At 40.4% G+C, this 22,724-nt stretch overlaps 1 protein-coding gene across 1 annotated transcript; it reads left to right on the forward strand.

Annotated features, from left to right (window-relative positions):
• The first annotated feature begins 914 nt into the window (after positions 1-914).
• Positions 915-17,755, forward strand: LOC127363935 (forkhead box protein O1-A). Its single transcript, XM_051400902.1, has 4 exons — positions 915-1,765; positions 13,792-13,983; positions 14,155-15,356; positions 15,461-17,755. The coding sequence occupies exons 1-3, from the start codon at positions 1,160-1,162 to the stop codon at positions 15,331-15,333; spliced, it is 1,977 nt and encodes a 658-aa protein (XP_051256862.1). The 5' UTR covers positions 915-1,159; the 3' UTR covers positions 15,334-15,356; positions 15,461-17,755.
• The last annotated feature ends 4,969 nt before the right edge of the window (positions 17,756-22,724 follow it).

Here is a 22,724-nt window from a genome sequence, read left to right on the forward strand (position 1 = left end):
TATCTCTGGCGGTCCTCTGCTTTTAGGTGCTGGCAAAATACGTTAAAATTACAGGAATAAATTACTTAATAATGAATTAATTAAGTAAGTTACTTAAGAATTTGCAGCGACAGAGTTGAACAAGATGTGGTGGGGCTGAGGTGGCACAAAGAACAGGGAGAAATAATGACAGATCCCTTCCATTATATGATTATAAATCTGGTGTTAATAACTAGGAGACCTCCTGTGTTCTTGCTAACTCAGCGGAGACAGATTTGTCTAGATGGCAGAAAATTTCTTAACTTTTTTTATTGGGGTTTTTGCAGGGATATACAACACTTACATCAATGAGAAATACAATTGCCTTATATAATGTGCCATAGAGGAATTAAAACATGTATTTTCATAAAGAAGTGAGCATTAGGCACTGACCCGGGAGCAATAACATACACGTACACTAAGAAAACAACAACTTACCACTTAAAAACAACTATACATAAACATATTAATGAGGATGTTTAATCAGACATTCATGTTGTACATCTCCTAAAATCAAGCAAATACACACACACAAAAAAAAACGTAGAAGCTGTACCACTCCATAATTAATTTAGTAGTTTGTGAAATGTACTATTCTTAATGTACTTGCCCCAGACCTTGAAGAATTCATTGGACCTTCCTTGGAGAGGGAGCCAAAAATAAAGTACATCTAACTTTTAACTTTTGAATACACAGTTTCCTGTGAGTCTGTACAGCTAATACGTTTAATATGCTGGGTTCTCATGCCCTCCATGAAAAATATGAATGTGTGCTAACTAATGTAAATAAATATATTGCAATTCAGTGGTGATTTCTGACTGAAGAGCACTTGAATGCACCGTCAAGTTGTAGAACCGAAAAGACGGAGCCTTAGAGTGGGCCGTGAAGGCAGCATTATTCTCGGCTGTTACAGACAGAGCGGCAGACTCAAGAGTCGCAACTAGGCGGTGCAGGATGGTGTGAACTTCAGTGAAGACCTTGAACGAAACTGTTCTCTGACTTTTAAACTACCGAACTCTCTTCTCCTGTCCCGTCCGGCCTAGTGCTGGACTTTTATTTTGTTTTGTTTTCACCTTAAGGTTTTTCCTTTTTCATTAATATTAATTTTGCATGTGAGCGTCTGTGTGACAGTGAGACTGACATGGCTGAGGCACCGCCACTACCGACAGCGCCGGTCGAAATAGACCCAGAATTTGAGCCTCTCTCCCGTCCGCGGTCCTGCACCTGGCCGCTGCCCAGGCCGGAGCTCAACGACCCGGCCAGCTCCAACACATCCTCCCCGGCACCGTCGGTGCAGCAGGAGCCGGGAGCTAACGCCGAGTTCATCAGCAACCTCGGCTTGTTAGAGGAGGACTATGAAGAGTACGCTGAGCACAAACCGCCTGTGCCCTGCAATGATTTTCAGTGTCGGGAGGAAAAGTGTGCGCATCAACACCACCACCACCACCACCACCATCATCATCTTCAGCAGCAGCAGCAGCAGCAGCAGCTACCGGGTCCGCAGCTGCCGCCTCAGCAACAGGTGCCTCCTCCCGGTGTCGCACCCTTGGGCGGCTGCGGCCAGAGGAAGAGCAGCTCGTCCCGTCGCAACGCCTGGGGCAACATGTCGTACGCTGACCTCATAACCAAGGCGATAGACAGCTCACCTGAGAAGAGGCTGACATTGTCTCAGATATACGACTGGATGGTGAAGAGTGTCCCTTACTTCAAGGATAAAGGGGACAGCAACAGCTCCGCGGGCTGGAAGGTGAGTGTTTGCGTGCACATGAGGGCTTAATGTCAGTGGGAGTGCGCGCGGACGCAAGCATCCAGATGTTTAGGATGAACCTGAGATGTGACCACTGGCAGTATGTGTAAGGATGTAACCTTTAATGCTTACTCCAACTAAAAATACAAGTTGGAAGATGTAGATATTCTCGTGGAAATGTATTTTCAAAAGCCCAAAAGCGCTACAGTAATTTTATTTTTTGGATATATAAGTGTTATTCAATGCAGTTAGGAACTCATACGTAGGGACAATACTGCTCTGAAGACTCAGTTATTGAACCGACTCTGATCTGCTCACTTCATGTGCAGCAACGTGTGACTACACTGATGCTCTCTTTGCACATTATAATGAGCAGAGGTCTACACATGCTGGGGATTTTGTTTCTGCATTGTTTCAGTCTTGCCTCATGCATGCAGACTCATTGCCTCTGAAGTCCTGCTTCCAAAAATCAGATCAGCCAAAGGTCACTGAATTCATTCTGTAACTCTCAGCAGTTTAAAACAGGCTCCATGCTGTTCTGCTGAATACTGTTGTGTTATAGGGAATGTATAGGGACAACATGACAGGCCCTGTTTGAGGCATTTTGACTCGTCACAGCAGGAAAATCACTAAAATTAGTGATGGTTGAGTTAGTTATGTTTTAAGTGACACCTGTTTTTTTTTTTTTGTACTCCCAAAGTGCCAACAGCAAAATACCTGGTGTGACATCACTCATTGCCATGTGGTCAGTCCAACATGACAGAGCGATTTAACTTTTTAAGCACCTTTCTGACTTATATGTACATGAATGTATCTTTTGATCCCATCCAGACAACTGTATGTATGTATGTATGTATGTATTGTGCAGTAAGCAGTACAGCCTTAATATTACTGTCCACTCCTTATGTCCAGTCTGACAGGCTGCACAGATAAGTGCTTGGTTTTGCATTCAAAACTTAGTGTACTACTACTACTACTACTACTACCTGTCACCTCTGCCAGAATATATCTACAATAATATCTACACTTAAATCAGGGATCTGCGGATTTTTCATGCTGCTGTTCTTAACTTTTATTTCAGGCCAATATTGAGTGTGATTTATAATAGGAACATAATCATTTTTGCCCCAGGGAGAGAGAGTAAAGTATTTTTTGTTATGTAAAAAGGGTCACACAAAAATGTTCATGTTACTCTTGCTGCTGAACTTTGGCATCTCAGTAACCTTTGATGTTTTGGAGTGGTTTCCTCTGTCAGTGGCAGCACACGCCTCTCTGCTGTGTCAGTGAGAAAACGTACAGCTCTAATGCAGCAGAGGACAGGAATCTGACTGTAAACATCTCAGACATGAGCCTGAGAATGTTTCTCTTCATAAAACCCTGAAGTAGAAGACTGCAAAAATAATCTTTAGTGTGGAGAACACTGAGGGCATATTGGGAGATATCTTTAGCTTTATTATATATCTGTCAACAAGGTGTTTGAGAACAAGGCTTGACTGAGTGATGGTTGAAAAATCAGTGTTGACTGTGAATAATATGTTGTAGATCAACACAGATGTACCTTCTCCTATTCCTGAGCAAACCTTACTGGTAATGATCTAGTTCAGTATTACCATAAAACATACTGACTCATGGTCTATGCGGCATTTCAACAGTCACCGAAAAAAACCTGGTACAGTCCTAAAATTTGAAAGCTGTGCTTTCCGGCATAGAAATGTATTGGAAACATTTAGTTCAAGGGAGAAGTTGCAAAGCATTTGCGTAATGCCTGCACAAACTAATCCACGTTTTAATATTGTCTCGCCGGCTGAGGAAGTTACTCAGCCATGAAGGAGAGACAATGAACTAAGGACAAAAGCAGACGGACAAAGTCAAAGATGCACCCAAAGTAGAAGCTGAAATCTGTACACTCGAACAAATTCATATTTCAGCTTTGCAGCCCTTCCTGTGACCCCTCCACTCTTGCAAGACGTAATTTCAAAGTTATGTCAGGAAATACCTTTGTGAACCTCAATCAAATATAGTTTTCATTGTTTAACACCCACTTGTATTATGACTTATGGCTCTGCTAAACCTCCCTTTCCTCCTTTTCTTAGTCTTTCTGCAGCTCCTCAGCTACACTTTGTTACATATATGTGCACTGGCTGGTGGGAAAGCAGACAGAGTTTTGCCAGGGAAGCAGCGTGGAGTAAACTGTTCGGAGCTCCTGCGACAATAACAGGAGGCGACACAAACAGCTCAATCAGTGTTGGGGAGTGTGTTGGAGGGGAAGGGGCTGGGAGAAGGGAATGCTGGGAACAACGTCAAACATCCTCCATTCCCGAGCTTTGCGCTCATATCTTTGTGTCCCTGTCTTCTAGAGTTTCCTCAGCGGATGCTACAGCTTGGAGAAAGGGATCGCTGCTCTTTATCCTGTCACTTCCTTCTCTGCCCCCTCTCAAGCCTTCTGCTGAAGGTGTTTGCTTTTGTTCAAGTGGAGCTCAGAGGGTTTGACTTTTCATAATAAGGCCGACCGTGCTTTCTGTGCCAAGATCTGTAAATAATTGGCAGCCTGCATCGCTTTTTGAATAACATATTTTCTTACTTCTTTTATTTTACTTCTATTGATGTTAGAATCCACCGTTTTTGATACTGATAATGTCTATAAACTAACAATAATCAGTGTCTTTAGCTCATTATACCGTACCCAAACAGTGCAAATCAGAAGTAAGAAAACAAGGGAGAGGAAATACCCGCAAAAAATAATTATATTCATTGTTATCGAGGTCATTTGTCAGGTCCTGTTGTCCAGCCCCAGTTGTGGGAATCATGTGATCCTGCATACAGCCTCCAAGACCTCCAGGGCATGAAAGACAGTGGCCCCAAATTTTACAACCGTGGCCTGTTTTTTTTTTATCCACATCAGTGCCATTGCTCTACGGATAGTCATGTCAGTCCACCACTTTGGTTCAGACTTAAATATCTCAACAGCTATCGGATGGATTGCCATGAAATTGACACGCCTCCATGTTCCCCTCAGGTTGAACCGTAATAACTTTGGTGATCCTTCAACTTTTAATCAATGCCACCAGCAGGTCAGAATTCTAAATTTAATTATAATAATATTTTAATTTAAAATGCCGAACCACAATTAAGTTTCAGTTTTGGCCCCTCCAATTTAGTCTATGACAAAATGACCTGCACAACTAATGACATTCCCATCATCCTCAGCTCTATCAGCTCTATGTTGTTTTTCATTGTTAATTCACAAAATGTTAGCCTGCTAACAGGCTAAGTATTGGGGGACATTATACCAACATTAGCATGTTTAGCTCAAAGTTCTGCTGTGTAAAGCCTCACAGAACCAGAACCAGTATGTCATATTTTGTATGTTTTATACTGATTAAGTTCTTATATATTCTCTAATATCTCAGTTTCACACTTTGGAAAAGATAATAGATTAGTCCTGATTTACAACCAATCAAACACAGAGACCATCAAACCAATTCTTTTTTTCAGCCTTCCTTTAACCCGAGGTTAGCTACAGATCATCCTTTGACGCATCCATGATGCTTGTTCAGTGCACTTTCCAAAACAAGTACTTGCACTACAAGTACCTGGACCTTCTACTTTGCCCTGCTGCCCCTATTGTTGGTTTTATTTTTTTAATATAAGTCATATTATCATTGTTAGAGGGAAAAGTTCTGCTGTAGCCACTCTTTTCATCGTATGCCATTCAATGAAGAACCAAAGGCCTTCTGGATTTTTGTCAGGAACAATAGCTCCGGCTTGTTTATCTTTAATATTAAATCAACACATCTCTACTTCAACCTCTGCATTCCTGAATGTTGGCACACTCACCGGGCCTTGGAACCACCGGCTAGCAGTTATTTTTACACTTTCCTGTTAAAAAAACACGACAGTCCCCCCACAATGAACTATGATGCATTTCCTGCAGAGTGGATGGAAAACAGTGCCATGTGTTAACATCCCCGCCCTGCAGAACACGAGGGTCAGGGCTGGAAAAAGAGGAGGAACCAATAACAGAGGCCATATATGGATCATGTTTGTCCATCTAATTCTATATGAAGTCATTTTATTCCGTTCCAGCATTCCCGTCACATGCTAAAAGAAATGATCAGCCTGCTTATTATTATGTTTTGTATCATATCGTAGCCCATGTATTGACTAGAATCCACATGCATGAGTGTCCCTGATTGAAATGACAGATAGAGATAAGCCAGAGACCTCATGGTGGGTGGAGGGCGTTGAGTTTGAACCTCAGTGATTATACAGCTCCACCTAGAAAAACTGAAGGTGGGTAGAGGGCAGGGCGAGGGCGATGCTGCTGCTGCTAGAGCTTCCTGTCTCCCTCATGTCATGGAGATTTTTTTTTGTTTTCCCTCTAAAAATTGTGTGGCTTAGCAATCATGGCGCCTTCGCCACAAGGGAGGGCCCCTGCCAACTGGGAGGACTGGTTCCCCTGGGATACTGGTGCGCCTATGAGTGGCAGTGTGCAGCATGCAAGGTACTTTACCATCTTACTGGTATTGCCACTGTTTTTCTCAGTGAACTGTGACCTTAAATAATGGAACAGGAAGTAAAGTTTAACTGGCTCTGAGGTGTTCATTTAAAAATGTAAGAAAGTATTTTACCTACAGTTTCTTTTTAAACCTTTTAAAGGTGATGAAGTGCGTGAAAGCCATTGTTTTGTTGTGCTACACAGATATAAGGCAGTTTGGTTATTTATGAACCAGCCCTTTATGGATAAATGTAGAGTTTTTCGTGGCAACGTGCACCTGCTGCCTGTTGTGAAGTGGTTTACCAAACTATCTCATTTAACACGGCTGTCAAATCAGTACCTAGTGGCAGTTGATCGTATAGATGATGTTTAGATACTGTGTAAATAGTGACAGACAACACTGAAGGTATTTATTCAGGATGCACTTAAGTGAAAAGCTCACTCTGCTTCCATTTGAGCAACATCCCTCAGAACAAGTGACAGTTAATGAAAGTGCAGGTTGAGTGTAAGTTGCATGTATGATTGTATGATGATGATGATGGTGCCATGAATTAACCTTTGTCCTACAATGGCGTCCCTTATACCTACGCTGACTTTGATCCAACTGAAGTTCCTCAAGTAACTTTACTAGTGAAAAGGTAGGCTACTATACTGTAAGGATATTCATAAAGTAATTCATAAATAACACCAGAAACTGTAATTTATTCTGCAGATAAATAAGCATTAGTCACACTGGACGGTAAACCACTTTGACTGACCTCAACAGCTACTAGATGGATGGCCATGAAACTTGGTACAGAAGTTCATGGTGCCCTGAGGATGAATCCTAATAACTGTGCTCATCCCCTGATGTTTCCCTCTAGTGTCACTGTGAGATCAACATTTATGACAACTACTGGACGGACAGCCGTGACATTTGGTACGCACATTGATGTCCCCCCTCAGTAATTGTAGTAACTTAAGTGATTGCTAAACTTTTAATCTAGCACCATAACACTTACATTCTAGTTTTTTTATTTTGTGTTTAGTTCTAATTACTGTAGCTAAGTAAGCAAACTAAGATTTTGAACAAGGATAAACACTATACGTGCTAAACAGCAAGTTAGCATTGTCATTGGCAGATATACTAGAGTTTTAGTTTCCATTTTTTGCTGAGTAAAGGGTCAATTTTAAAATGATTCCCCCTTAAACAGGTGTTCAATTGTAGGCTCATGGACTCAGTTTGGGGACACAGGTCTGAAAATAGATAACAGCTACTAAAAGAGGCAAGAAAACAACAAAACCCTGAATAACTGCCAGCTATTTGTCTTGGGATCACAAGGTTAAAAAGGGAGGCCTGCCCTGAACCTAAAGAGGCCCACTGAAAGCTTCAAGTAACCCCATGAAGAAAGGGAGGCTTGGGGCAGGGGCTTTCAAAGAGTAGCGTCAATGGCTTGAGGGAAGGAGGGGAGCAGTCAGCTGACTGGCGAGCTCGGGGTTGAGGCCTGTGTACAGTCTGCTGTCTACACACGTGTGAGTCTCTGGAATCTGTGGCATGTGGGTTTCTGCATTGTCCTCCAGCCTGCACAGGACAATAATCCCCATCTATATTATGTTCACAAAGAGAACCTGGCCTCAAATCCATTGTACAAAATATAAAGGACATGGGTAATTGAGATTAGTGTCTGATCCCGCAAACAAGGAGTTGGCTTTTTCACCCCCCGTAAAATGGGCAAAGAATGTCACTCTCAAGACTAGGCAGAGAAAGATTAGAGATCAAGTTTAATCATCTTGGTGTTTCTGAATATTTAGTATGATTTAAGTATGATATATTACGAGTATTTTTAAACAACAGCACTTGTTTATGTAAAACTCCTAACACAAAGCTCCCCATTCTTTTTCACGAGCCCACATTGAAGCCATTGCAGAAGTAGGTCACTGAGTTTGATGCTCAGTGTTAATGAAGTATAGCCTGCATTGTGCCCGGAGTCATGAAGAGGCGACACGGTCTCCACACTGAGCCGGAGAGCTCTTCTTCTTCTTCTTCTTCTGCAGCCGTGCTCGCCTTTTTTACCGCCCTATAACAGGAAACTCAGGTCCCACGCTCATTTTCAACTCTGCTTGCGCTTCCTGGGTCAGAGGAGAAGGGAGGGAGGGGGGTACACAGGAAGACACTGTCAGGAAGTGGCTTGTCCTTTTAATGTAATCTCTGCAAGTGCTGTGCTCTCTTATTTACACCAGCTATCTGACTGCTTTGTAGTGGTAGTTATAGGACAGCTTCTGATTACTTGTCAGACAGTTTTTATTTTTGCACACTGTGCAGCAAAAGCCAGCATACAGCACAGGATGAAGAAGCAGTGTGTTGACAATACACACATTAGGTCCAGCAGTGTCAACTTAAGTTATTTGCCTTTTTCACAAATGATTTATTTAAAAGTTCCCTTTTATTTAGCACCTGTTGTCATATGACCATACGAGCCTGTCTTGCATTATAATTTGACAGGAATAATATTATCAGTATTATCTTTCAGCAGAATTACATTGTAATGACATGAACATATTGTTTCATAGTTTTGGAAAAATTAACAAAATGTGTTATATCTGCTGTAATGCACTCTTGTGTAGGAACACGCTGAGCATCAGTTTTATTATTTTATTTGTGAATGCATACATTTGCCATATCATGATATATGTCACTATAAAAATGATTATTAATAGTGTGATGCTAATTTCGGACATATCACCCACATACCACTAATAGAAAACCGCTCTGTGCATGTGACTTTGTGAGCTACACAAGTTTGCCCCAGCTGATCTGCTCAATGGCAGCTAAAAAGATTAGCATGCTTCCTTACTTTGCTGTTAACGTGATTTTGATTTATGCACAATTTTCCACATGTTTTCCTAACAATAACAATGCTCTGAGGGCGGCTGCACCCAGCGTCGAGGTCAGTGGATCTCTGATTAGAAGTAAGAAAATAAAATAAAAAAAAGGTTACACAACACTAAATACTAAAATAGAAAAATATGTTGCACCCAAGGGATTTGCTGCTACAGCCTTACTTGATCTGAAGCTAATGGTGGCTAATATGAGCTAAAGTTAGTTTAGCATGTCACAGATGAGCATTTCAATAAAGGTGTTTACTTCTTGTTTTACTTCTGTGATAAAAGCCTTGAAATGTTCATCTGTGACATGCTAAAACTGAGTATAGAAGTAGAATAAGTATAGAAAGGTCATGTTAGAGTGCAAAATTATGTCTGTGTATTTATGAATTATTATTTCAAAGTTACATAGTCTCACCTGTGATAACTGTAGCTGCATGAGGCCACTGTATGTTTCCTTTTTCCCTCCAGTCTCTGATCACTAACTAAACATCAGGCCTCATCACTGATATGAAACTGAGTTACTGATAGCAGCTTCTCTCCGGCAGTCGGTCTCCTGGGGGATCCTCGGTCCTGTCTGTGGTTGTGTCTGGTGCTGTATGTAAAACGCTTGGACCAGTTGCAAGTGAGGCCACTTTCACTGTGGCTGCACCTGTCCCTGCAACCGGGCCCTGTTTGTTTACTTATCCTGCGACCGTTACTGCAAGCCTCATGCTTCACTACACAAGGAACAGCAGCTGTGTCAGTTTGATTGTTTTGAAGTCCAGTAGGAGGAGTCATTTCATGCTGCAGCGGTTTGTTTTGATGATATTGATCACAGATGATTCAAAGATCACTGGGTACATTTGAAGAGATGTAAAATGGTGGATGATTCTCCATAATGGTTTTCTAAGTGCTACCATGTATCTGAGTTGGGCTCAAAGAGACAGCTAGACAGCTAGAGAGACAACTGGTGTCTGCTGCACTGTATTTACAGCTTGTACTGTTCAGACTGAAAATAGATTTTGTCAGAAGCAAAAAGACCTTTCCCATGTCCAACGTTCTTGCACCAGCTGACCAGTGTGACGTTAAAACTTACATATTCTTCAATGTAGTCCCAGTTTGTACCAGATGCAACAAGAAATGTTATTTCTTCACAGATGGGAAAGAGAACAATATATTTTCTGAGCACCGATCCATTAAAGACTAGGAGCAAGAATCTGTTGGTTTCTGCAAATCTAGCAATGATGCAGAATTTACTTTTTTATTTAAGTTCACAGACATCAATCGACCGACCCCTCACACAAACACAGCATAAGATATTTTGTCCTCAAGTCAAGAGCGGCAAATGGCTATGGCAAAGCAGCATTATATTACAATAGATGAGTCAACAGTTATTCAGTAGGTCTCTCTTAAACATTTCTGTCACTTACAGGCCTCCATAATCTGTGCCTGGGAACTCCCCTGGTCACCAAGAAAAGGTTATGGAGATCATATAGATTTCTTTCTTCCCCACATTCACATGAACTGTCACACAGCTACAGGTGCACATATTTTACTATTTCAAAGTCAGTTAAAAGTGAGGGCCATAACAACATGTTTTATAAAGAAGTTTAGCAACAATAATAGGCCGCCCTGGGTCGGCTTTCAGAGGAATAATGTGTGAGTGGGGCACCTCCTGAATTAGTGAGGCAGGGGATGCCTTTTGTTCTCTTAGGGCTGAGGTGAGGTCTGTCTGAGACAAGGATTATCCCAGGCCGAGTAGAGAATAGTCCTTCCCAGGACCCAGTCATGCAGTCCATGATCTATTGTGGGCTCCAATCAGAAGCTGTAGATATTTGCATATCACTAGTGATCTCAGTCGTGTGTGAGCAAGACATGTCATTTGGTTAGTGGAATAAAAGTTGGTGTGCAGCACACTGCACAGGTCTCAGGTCCTCCACTAATGACTCATTTCCTGTCTTCGGTTACAGATTGTGATCACATAAAAAGATAAAAAAAACGTAGAGAAAAGGTCATGAATCAAATGCAGACAAGTCAGATTGATCATTGCATGCTGTGGCCATGCAATAGTGAGTGTATACTCCACCTCAAGTCTGCATGTGCAGGATGTCCTCTGACACAGGAAGCCTTATTTAAAAGTCAGTGGAAGAGAAGGGAGGGGTCCGGTTCAGGAGAGGGGGATGGGGGGTTCTGTTGTGGTGAGTCAGAGAGCAGACAGTCCGACCCAGCACGTCACATCTGATGCTTCTTCTCCTCGCTCTGTTCTTGCTCCATCCAACCTGTTAGCATGTCTCTGTCAGTGCTGGCTGCGGAGCACACAGTGAACTCATTGACCCTAGCTCTCCCGGCAAAAACATCTCACTCTGTCACCCTCCCAAGCCTCACTTCGAACTCTGTAACCTCCCCTCGCTCTCTTTTTCAGTAAAAAAATGTCTCATTCATGTACAGGCCACTGCCTCCACTCAGGATCAGGCTTCACAAGGCTGCTGTTGATGTATAGTTTGAGGTTGAAGTTGCTGTGGTTCAGTGCCTTTGTATGGGGACAGTCATCCAAAATAATATTATACCATACCATATTTTTAAGCTTGTTCTATTGCTACAATTATTTGAAGTGTCACTCTGGTTATGCAGCTACATAAAATAATTGAAAATGTATGTATCGCTTTAAAAAAGCAATCCTCCGTATGAAATCATGGTTTGTTTCTGTTAGAAAGTTATGAATGTTGATATTCTTTAAATTAAATGGGTAATAAATCTAAATTAAATGAGACCTAATTATATTGTTTTAATATGATGGAATATGAGTCATATACTGGTGATTAATAGGCATTGAATGCATTTGCTGAAATCCTAAAACCCAACCCAAGACCAACATTTCAGAGACACACTCAGACAATCCGTCTATTGTTTTAAATGTGAGTGTCTTTATCTCCATGCTTTGTATATCCCTGTTGAATCCTGTGGTTAGGGACATCTGGCTTCACTAACTGCAGGGAGCTGCTTTTGCATTCACATGGGTATTCAAGGGAAATTCCCTGCTAGTACGTCTTGTATTGCACATTGGTCTTTTATTGTACCCACCATCCAGCAAGTCACATATTAGGAAGATTTTGTCCAGAGAGATCAGGCTGTACAGTACGTCTGTCTCCCGTGTGACTGTCTCTCTGCTCCTCAACCATCGTTGTTTTTCTTCCTGAGAGAAGTACCGCAGGAGGCGCCTCTGTATCCTTTTTAGGGTTCATAACATAGCATTAGAGAAAATTGACTGAATGAGGCTTTAGGTGTATACATGTTAGCACAAGGACAAATGTGACCACATAGAAAATAAAGTGCAAGGTGGTTAAACCCAAAGTTTTATTCATGAGATTTTCTTGAATGTGCTCTTTCAGCAGCATAGTTTTAGTATGCTGGGTTTGAGACACAGATGCCCAGAGACATTTGGATGATGCATGCATACATTTAACCAACAGTGACAATTCAGATTTTGTATTTGTCAGCAGTCAGCTAAAGTCATCGTCAGTTTACTGTAGGTACATTTATGTAATGTAAAGAGATGTTAAATATGTTCTTTAACATGTCTTCTAAACTCACCCATTCTTGTTTTCTCTGTTCTGTTTTTAAAGTTTGACAGAGCAGAGCTGCTGCAAAGAAGGGTGGGATAGGGCAGTGGGGTGGGAGTAGGATGACCACACTAATAAATTCTAATATAGGACTTGTCAAAGCAAGCCAGTTTCACAGCCTTAACTACAAGCGATTAAAGGATGATAAAAGCTTGATGACATAAACTTTTACCACATTTTAATGTTATACAAGAAGATGCTTAGTCTGCAAATCATGCTTGAGACTCAATGCAAGTCATGTGAAAATCGCATCAACAGTATAGTTTTATGTCTTCAGCCAGATGTATGATGCAGTTTCCTTATCATGTCTACCATTCCCTTCCAATCATTTCACCTGTAAGAGTTTCCACTTTTAATTAGGCCATAAGTCAAAATGCACTAAAATGCTACTAGGATATACTGTACTGTATGTGCGTACTTATTGTGCTTTTGTCTGTTTAAAGCCATCTTCTTTTTTGTCTGTCATCATATTCAGTAACATATGCTGAACTCTGGCTGTACTAACATCTGTCTTGCAAAAGTACCAAATATTTATTTAGTGTAAAATAAATGACACCACATACCCCGCACATCCCTCGCTCCTTCATGCCAAAGTAACCAATGTCTTTTACTGGAGAGCGTGAATAGGGAGTGGAAAAAGATCGGTAGACACAATATTGTTAACGAAGATATAGACATATGCACTTACTTACTTACTACCAGCTTCTTCACCACTCTTTATGGAAAATGACAAACGTTCCCCCTGCAGCAATACACATTCTCATTTAATTCCCACTAAAAAGCAACCAGGAATAACTCACAGTTTCTTCTTTTTAGACCAGAGGGTCAGCATTTATTTGCATTACATGACTTTCATGCCTTTAAACAGCACTTTATGGATGTACTGGAATATTTAGGGGTCATTTATAAGGAAAACATTGACCAACTTGTTGCCCAATATCATAAGAAAATCATTAAATAAATCCAGTTGTGGAGTTATTTTGATGCCCCTAGCCACATTGTAGCCTAGAAATAACTGTGACATCCACAAATAATTGACATGTGATTCCCTTCTTCCCATCCAGAACTCCATCAGACACAACTTGTCTCTGCACAGCCGCTTTGTACGCATACAGAATGAGGGAACAGGAAAAAGTTCTTGGTGGATGCTGAACCCAGAGGGGGGAAAAAGCGGAAAGTCACCTCGACGTAGAGCTGTCTCTATGGACAACAACAGTAAGTTTGCCAAGAGCAGAGGAAGAGCCACAAAGAAAAAGGTACAGTCCCCCTTTTATTAACACTATACTCACATTCAAACTTCGATCTGTATAGTTTGGCCATACATTTTTTCTTAAAATTCTGCTGAATATAGTTTGACATTTTAGAATAATGCACTGGTAATCTTTCATGGCAACCTGTTTGAGCTTTTCATATTTTTCTATCCTTAGATGGCTCTACAGGAAGGGGTTGAGAGAGGAGCGGGCAGCCCTGGTTCCCAGTACTCTAACTGGCTGGGGAGCCCACACTCCCACAGTAACGAGGACTTCGAAGCGTGGAGTTCCTTTAGGACACGCGCCAGCTCTGACGCCAGCACCCTAAGTGGTCGCCATTCACCTTTCCCTTCTGAACAGGATGACCTGGGTGAGTCTGATGGCCACATGATGTATCCTGGAGCGCCGGGGACCAAGATAACCTCCACCCTGCCTAGCCTGTCCGAGGTGACTGGATCCATGGGCCAACATGGTTCAGAGATTGTCATGGAAAGTCTGCTGGATAACTTGAACTTGCTGTCCCCTAAAGCCCCCCAGCTGGGTTCTGACTCTTCACGTTCCCCAAATGCTGCTATGCTTCAGAGTAGCCCTTACAGCTCCACTGGCTTGACCCCGCTCCCACAGCAGGACTACCGTAAGTGCATGTACAGCCAGGTGAGGATGAACTCCCTGTCCCCTGCTCCCATGCAGACACTCCCAGAGACTAAGCCGGGCTTTAGGGCTTATGAGAACCAGTATATCTGCCCCGCTGGCCTCCTCAAAGAGCTGCTGACCTCAGATGCAGATACCAGTAGGGACATGATGCCCTCTAGGGATACACATGTGCCTCAGGTTGGGAGGGTAGGTTGCCTAATGCCCACTTACAGCAGTCAGAGCCACATGGGGGGTCATAATGGAGTCAAAATGATGAATCCTCTACAGAGTCACCCAGTTCCTCATGTTAATCCACAAGTTATACATAGCCAGGGTTCTTCAACCTCACGAGACTTGAATAGCTGTAACATGATCCCCCTGACTAGTCTTTCAGGGGCCCCTCCTCGAATGACCAGCCTGAGGACATGCATGCAGCTGCCCCGTGGACACCCAGCACACACTAATGATGTCTCCGCAAGCTACGGCAGCAACAATGGCTACAGGGAACTTAACTCAGTTCACCCACATGGTCATCATCAGGAGCGGCTGCCCAGTGACCTGGACAACATGTCCCTTGAGAGGTTTGAATGTGACATGGAGACTGTCCTCCATGACACCCTCATGGATGGTGGGGCGTTAGACTTTAACTTTGACACAGCAGCTGCGCCTCATGGGTTTCCCCAGAGGGTGAAGACCACCACACATAGCTGGGTGTCAGGCTAGAATGAATGGTGGCGCACAAACAGGTAAGATTGCCAATTAGACTGGCGGTAAGTACGTATATTAAAACTATAACAAAATGTCCTCAGAATGTTTCTTATCCCTAAACATTTTCCATTCTCCCTCACAGGTTTTTCTCAGCATCACCTTCATTCAGAGACTGGAAAATATAAATCCAAAGAAGCCAGCACCATCACTCCAGACAGATCATCTGACATGTGAAAGTTATTTTCAAAAATGTATATATTACTTTACATTTAAGAAAGAAAACAAAAGAAGTTTATCATTCAGATACCAACAATGAAATAAGACACAAGAGACAGAACTGTTGTCATTTATAACAACATTGAACATTTTAAGATAGCTTTGCAGAGAAAAAATGAAGAGGAGACAAGGAAACTAGCTATGTTTACAATTGAAAACTGGAAATATGTATATATTTGTTTATTTTAGCAGATTCATGGCATATAAAAATATACATTACACTTTATTACATTAGACATAAGAAAACAGTGTTAGAGTCCCTGACTAAAAAAAGTAAAGCTTAATTAATTTCCCAAAATGTATGATTTGTGGCCAGTCTGACATTGGGGCAACACTGCTCAATCACTTTTTGTATTAAGACTTTGCGACAGTCGATAGGCCCAGCTGACAATTCCTGTGGGAAAAGGTGCAGTGGGGGACCCAACAGCTCAATTATAAGTGAGGTATAATTTGAAAATTGCACCCAAATACATTCTAATGGACCAAAAACCTGCTAAATCTGAGTGACAAGAATTTAAACGGTTAAATTTGAGAAAATCTTTTAATCATCATTTATGGCAAATGATCACACATTTTAACCTAGTAAAATCCTTAGTGCAGATGATACACTGGTTTATATCATAAACCAGTGTATCATCTGCATAGTGGCACATATAGTGAAATATTCTGATTGGCATACACACAGCTTAAATGTTTATAGAAAGATGTAGTGGTACAGTGCTGTCAAATTCAGCACTCGAGTTGAATGTCAGCCATATCTCTTCACCATTAGATGTTATTAGAGACGAGCTGCATCTGAAATGAATCCATCGTTCATATACTGTAGGAAGGTATTTATTTTTTTACTTTAATTGTAGCTGTTGAATTCATGCTTTTTACTTTGTATGCTTGTAAAAATATGTGTGCTTATGCTGTGTACAATGTATATACTGTATTGAGTTACATATTTTTATTCTGTAATTTGATTAATTAAAGTAATTGACTACTCAAATAAGGAAATTACATAATACATTAGAAATGTTCATTGAAAACATTTTTAAAACCACATTGGGTAAACTGGAAAAAGCCTCAAGTTGAAATCAAAGCTGTTTTTATCTCTCCCTGAAAAAGGGACATTTTGGAGATTTTCTTGACTACTCTGATAGTGAGAGTAGCAGTAGGTGGAGAGGCTGATGATAAAATCCTAAACTGACTGGAAATGGATGAACGATTACCTTGCTTGCTAGTTACCTCCCAGCGGCTGCAGTTTTTATGCACCAAAGAGTTATTTACTACTCTACCAAACACATTTCAAAGAAAGTGTGCCAATTCACTGTGCCTACATGGTCTCAGACTTATAATGTTGTACATATTATTTTCTTTACATTTTTGTATATGAAGTGTTTACATGAGGATAATACTGACGTAATACTGTATGTATGATTGTGTTAGAAATGTTTGTTTACATATTTGAGTCCAAACTATATCAATAAATACATGAACGCTCATACCTCAAAATATTTTACCTCTGAATTGTTGAAGGGATTTTTCCTGCCATTTTCCTCAGTGAGTGAAGTATTGAATTTGTCTTCATTTTTGACATACATAGTTTTGTACATATTTTGTTTTCTCTTTTTTGTATTTGATTAATGCTGTTTGGACCTGTTCACAGTAATGTATCGTCTGCCTTTGTATTTCTAATGTTTCTTGTGTTTAAGGATTATAGCCATTCGTTTCTAGTAAATATTTTGTGAATTTTAGTAAATAATTTTAAATTAAACATGAATTTGTGTGAAATTATAGATTTTAAAATATTTTTAAAAACATAAATTAATCGCCTCAGACAAAACTCAAGGAAAGAAATTCAGTAAATTTATATCGTGGAATAAAACTACCACCAAAAATAAATGTGTGATACAACCTGGCACCAATGAGATTTTGTTCAGTTTAAGAAAGTAAAATTTGTCAAATTTCATTATAAAAAAGAGAGTATAATGCATTTTTATATCTTTGACATTACACAAATGATCTCATACATTTTCAGGAAAAACTGAATGCAGTCTTATTTTGTCTTTTATATCCACATCCAGGTATTTTTTTTTAAAAATGCAGTTTTTTTAATGTAACACATTCAATGCATAAATCACCATGTGAACTTGCAATTAAAGGAAGAAAAACAAAATTATATTTGTCTGTCTTCATCATAATGGCAACTAATGGTATGAGCATAAGTATTTATTTTAATGTGGAAGTTTTTTGAGTCTGCTGACTAATGTATTAGTTTGGTGTTTATTATTTTCCTATGAATTTCTGGAACATTTTAAGAGGTGTATTCCAGGCCAGAAATTCGATATATTGCAAGATTAATGCAATGATAAAATACAGTCAATTTAGCCAGCTTCTTTGTTCCACAGCTCTGGCTGTGCATGTAGTCAGTGTATTATTAAGCCACACCAGTTGAAAGCCACGGTGCTTTCACTTTTGCTATGATAGCTGTGCTACCATATTTACATTACATGCTAGTTTATGTTGCTGTCCACCAACATCAACTCTTACTCCAGTTTGAGCCTTTTTACCATGTTGTTTTTCTGGATTCTGGAAAGACCTGGACTCAGCTTGAAAAAACACAGCTTGACCTTACGTAACTTGAAGTTCTTATGCAACTCCAGTGCCACAGAGCATCTTAAACAGTGAAGCTGGCTGTGAGGAATGAGGCTCGTGCAGGATGGACACCCATCATTAAGCACACATGCAGCCCACTTGCTCTCATCCAGATCGTCAGAGGTCATGCCAGGTCACACAAGTCAGTAAGAGCTTCAATTAATGTCCAATTACATTGTTGGATTTTTAGGATATGAAATGATAAAACAATAGATATCAGCATGTTAAACAGGAATCTTATTAATTTAGAGTATGTTCTTCTGTCGTTCAAAAAAGTTTCTTCCAATGTGTGAGACATTTGTGATCTCACTTCAGGTTTCAATCAGTGTATCATCCAGGAAGACGTTACACCCTAACCTCACCCAACCTAATCTTACCACCTCTAACTCTAACACCGCCAGTGACAAACCTAGTACTTTTTAATAGGCAAGTTTTATTAGGCTCATTAAGGCTGGTGATAAGATCAGTGTTGATTTCTTAAACAGGCAAGCATCATTTACTTTCATAGTTTCTATAAATGCGTGCATGCGCAAGTCTTTCTGCTATAAAAGCCAACCATTGACTCATGTGGCTGTTATCCTAAATGACATCTGAACATTTACTCGTGGGAAGTGCTATGAATGAATGAAGCAAGTTGTTGTTGATTCACATTATATTAGCTGACAGAAACATGCTGTACCTCAAACACACAGCCCACAAATAGTTTCCAGGTTATCAGCCCAGGGTAGGCCCCCAGTTAAAAGTTCTTTGCTTTCTCCACAACTTTTGATCACTATCAGGGCACATTTTCATTCCTTCCTACTGTGACTCACTCTGTCTCCACTGTTTCTTGACTAATTGATATTGAATGAGCTGTGACCTGGGTTCCTGCAGTAGGGGCCTTAACAGAAGGCGTGTGGCAGTGGGACTGTAAACATAAACATTTCCCAGTGAATATAAATGGAAACCATTAGTTAGAACATAGTGATGCTCTCTTATGACCTCAGTATGCTTCAAACAGACCAGGTCCAACCACATCTTGAGGGAAAGGTGTTTCTACAGTACCTGTTCCAAATGGCCGCTCGATGGCAGTGTAGAAGGTTGTCGTCATAAGCCTCCTCCCCCTCATACAGATGGGGTTAATGGCGGACACTTTTGACCGTCTTTCCCACAAAGACTTTGATGGTGTTGCAATTAGATGTATAATTAAAAGTGACTAAACTAGTTGTGTGAAGAATAAAAAACGTTCTCATCTCCGCACACCTCGCCAATCAGTTTCTATATCAAATAATAACACATTTCTTTTTTACAGTGTAGCAGCGTATGTGGACAATACAATTAATGAAAAAGGAATAATCCCACTCTGTGAATACCTGACTCTATCCTATCATTACATCATCCACATTTTTCCACATTTAAAAGAGTTCCCAGATATATTCTGTCATATTCATTAACTACCGCTTGTACAGTAGATCCTCTACATTATTTAACCCAAATTTCCATTGACTTTAATATCTCTCATTTAATTCCAATATCATTTCTCTTTAAATTTCAGCTCCACAAATGTTTTTTAAACTGAAACAAAGTGTCTACAGAATAGGATTTCTACAGGATTCTGTAAACTTTACCTGTTAATTTATTTTCTGGTTAATAATCAGTAGTGTGGATTTTGGTTTGCCTTATCTTATTCACAGGTATAGCTCCAGTGCTGCAACAGTAGGCGTTAAACCACAATGACAGTTGAAGCCCTTGTGTCTCTCCTGTGAGTTACATACCGAGAAAAACTGCATATTAATGTCAAATGAATATGGAAATGATTGTATATGTTTATTTATTTATGTATTTTTTAACTGTCAAAGTAGCTGTCTGTCATCTAAGGTATAATCTTAATACAGGACTAAATTAGAAGAGTAATCTGTTGCCATTTTTTACACATCAGCAGGTGATACTTTAGCAGTTCCAGACTGAGATCCTGGGGTTTTCACTGAGCATCTCTAAAAACTAGCTGCTGGCTACGTTACGCATTCAGAACATGAACAGTCTGTTCTGCAACCCATGACAACCCACAACTGCAGCATTACTCCCAAGAAACTGATAAGATTTTTAGGGTCGCAAATATTAATACATTTTAACTTAGTCATCTTCCACACCTTTTCTCTGTGCAAAACAAACTTTCTTAAGGCTGGAAAATATTTAAGCTTATTTTGATAAAATACCAAATTGAATAGGTCAGAAAGCACATCATTCTAGTGTCTCAACATTTATTCACACTCTGGTTTCTGTCAAACGTGACAAACTCGATGTCAGTGATAATGGGTTCATTTCCTGTATGAAATGAGGCCACCTTACAGTTAAATGAGTTTTGTGTGTGTGTGTGTGTGTGTGTGTGTGTGTGTGTGTGTGTGTGTGTGTGTGTGTGTGTGTGTGTTGTCTGTAGGAACTTTAACAATAAAAACTTCAGAAAAAGATCAGAATCATTATGTAGCACAGAAACCATCAACATATTCAACAATTATTACACATTTTTGTCAAAAGAGATCTTTTCTTAGTTAATGCTGACATTCAGTTTTAATACACAAAAGCAGCGCATCCCCACGGCCTTATTGTTAATATGCACAAGTGTCATTTTATGCAATCTAAAAAGTATGTAGGCTATTTGCTTCTTTCTTCCACTCTGTTCCTCCAACATATTCTCTTAATAGCCAGTTTAAGACACACACAGCCTGCTTCACACACAATTAATCACACAATGAGAGGCATTCAGCAGCAGGGAGGCAGATCACAAAGACCCTCTCTAAGTGGCTGTTTCCAGAGCCGACGGGTCACATCTCCTGCCTGGCTGGTCAATAACGTGTATTAGGAGAAGCTAGGTGGGTGGCTGAGAGAGGTTAAACGGACGCCTGCTGTCATTTGTTTATGTGACTGGGACACGTTTTGTCAGCTTTGTTCGTTACAAGACAGGCTCTCTAACATATACATATGACCTTCCTTACACTGAAGATCAATTATTGGAAATAGTTTGACATTTAAGGAAATATACAAACCTGCTTTTGCATTTTCTTGCTGAGAGTTACTGTGTGTTCAGATAGAACACAGGCTTTATGAATCCGCTCCATAAATGTACAGAGACGGAAAAGGAGAGAGACTGTTAGGAACATAACACAGTGATGTAGAGTTTCTGGGTTCTGGGCTCAGCTGTCGCACAAACGCACACAGAAACACTTTCACACACGCAGTTAGTGTGTCCATTTTTAACTTAGAGCCATTAACTGCACAGTTGGTATATTGACTGTCTGGGGCGGTCCAGCAGTTACATTTCCTCAAATGACATGAGACAAAAGTTTCCTTCTGTCTGAACACGCCTCTATCAAATATAACGCTAGAGCCAGGAGACGATTAGCTTAGCTTAGCATAAGGAATAGAGGAAGGGGGAAATGGGGAAACAGCTAGCCTGGCTTGGTCAAAAAATGTGTTAACTAGCAAATCCCTGTGAAAGCACAACTTGTCATTTTTACTCTTCGGTTAATTTATTAATTAAATGAAGATATAACAGTGTTTGAGCTAGGGGACTCAAACTTCCAGCCCAGGGGCATTTTCGTCCTTCCGTCCTACTCCGTTCACCCTGTAGCATGATCTCAAATGTCACAAACTATAATTTAGCCCTCAAAATTATTATTTTATATAGCTGTTTCATATGCAATTAAACTAAAAACTTTGTGGTACAGTATAAGGGCAAAGGTCAAAGGTGTGCGTGCAAACGGATGATAGGAAGAGAGCAGGTTTCAGGCCTTCATTTGTTGTTTGGCAGCAAACAACAAAGATGATATAAAGTGACAATATCATTTATTTATTTTTTTTTTTGCTGTTTTTTTTCCAGAATTGTGTTTATTGAAGAAAGACTTGGCTGGTTATTATCCATAACATAATATCCATCAATATTCATTAATATAACCTCTGCTGTTTGTGTGTTATTGTGCATTGTAGAAAATTGACAGCGTGTTTGCAAAATTGGTGATGACAATAATGCTGAGCCCAAAGAAATGTATCATAAATATACCACTAATTATGTATTTAACAAACTACAAACATTCGTCTTTGTGATTCTGAATGTAAAGGTTATTCTGCAGCACAATGTGTTCAAGATAAAAGATTTGCTGTTTGTTCCATAAAAATTACCTCATGACACAGATGTGGTTTAAAGGTGTCCTCCTGTGCTCCCACTCCTGCTTGATGCTCCTAATTGACTCATAGACATTGCAGCAGAACCTCTATTAACATCTGCACAGAGTGGAAGATGGCTGCTCGTTTAATGCACATTAGAGCTGATGGAGATTATTCCTGCCATGCCTGTATAAATAAGGTGGACCTCTGGCGATAGCTTTACCCAAGGGGGGGGCGATGGCCTGGTGGGGCTTCACAGCAAACTGGGACTGGGCTAATTTATCTGTGTGGCCCAGGCACAAAGCCAGGAAATTAGGTGGTTTGGGCCACTGGTGCTGTGCTAATATAAA

The sequence above is a fragment of the Dicentrarchus labrax genome, unplaced genomic scaffold (assembly GCF_905237075.1).
Source record: "Dicentrarchus labrax unplaced genomic scaffold, dlabrax2021, whole genome shotgun sequence".
NCBI lineage: Eukaryota > Metazoa > Chordata > Actinopteri > Moronidae > Dicentrarchus > Dicentrarchus labrax.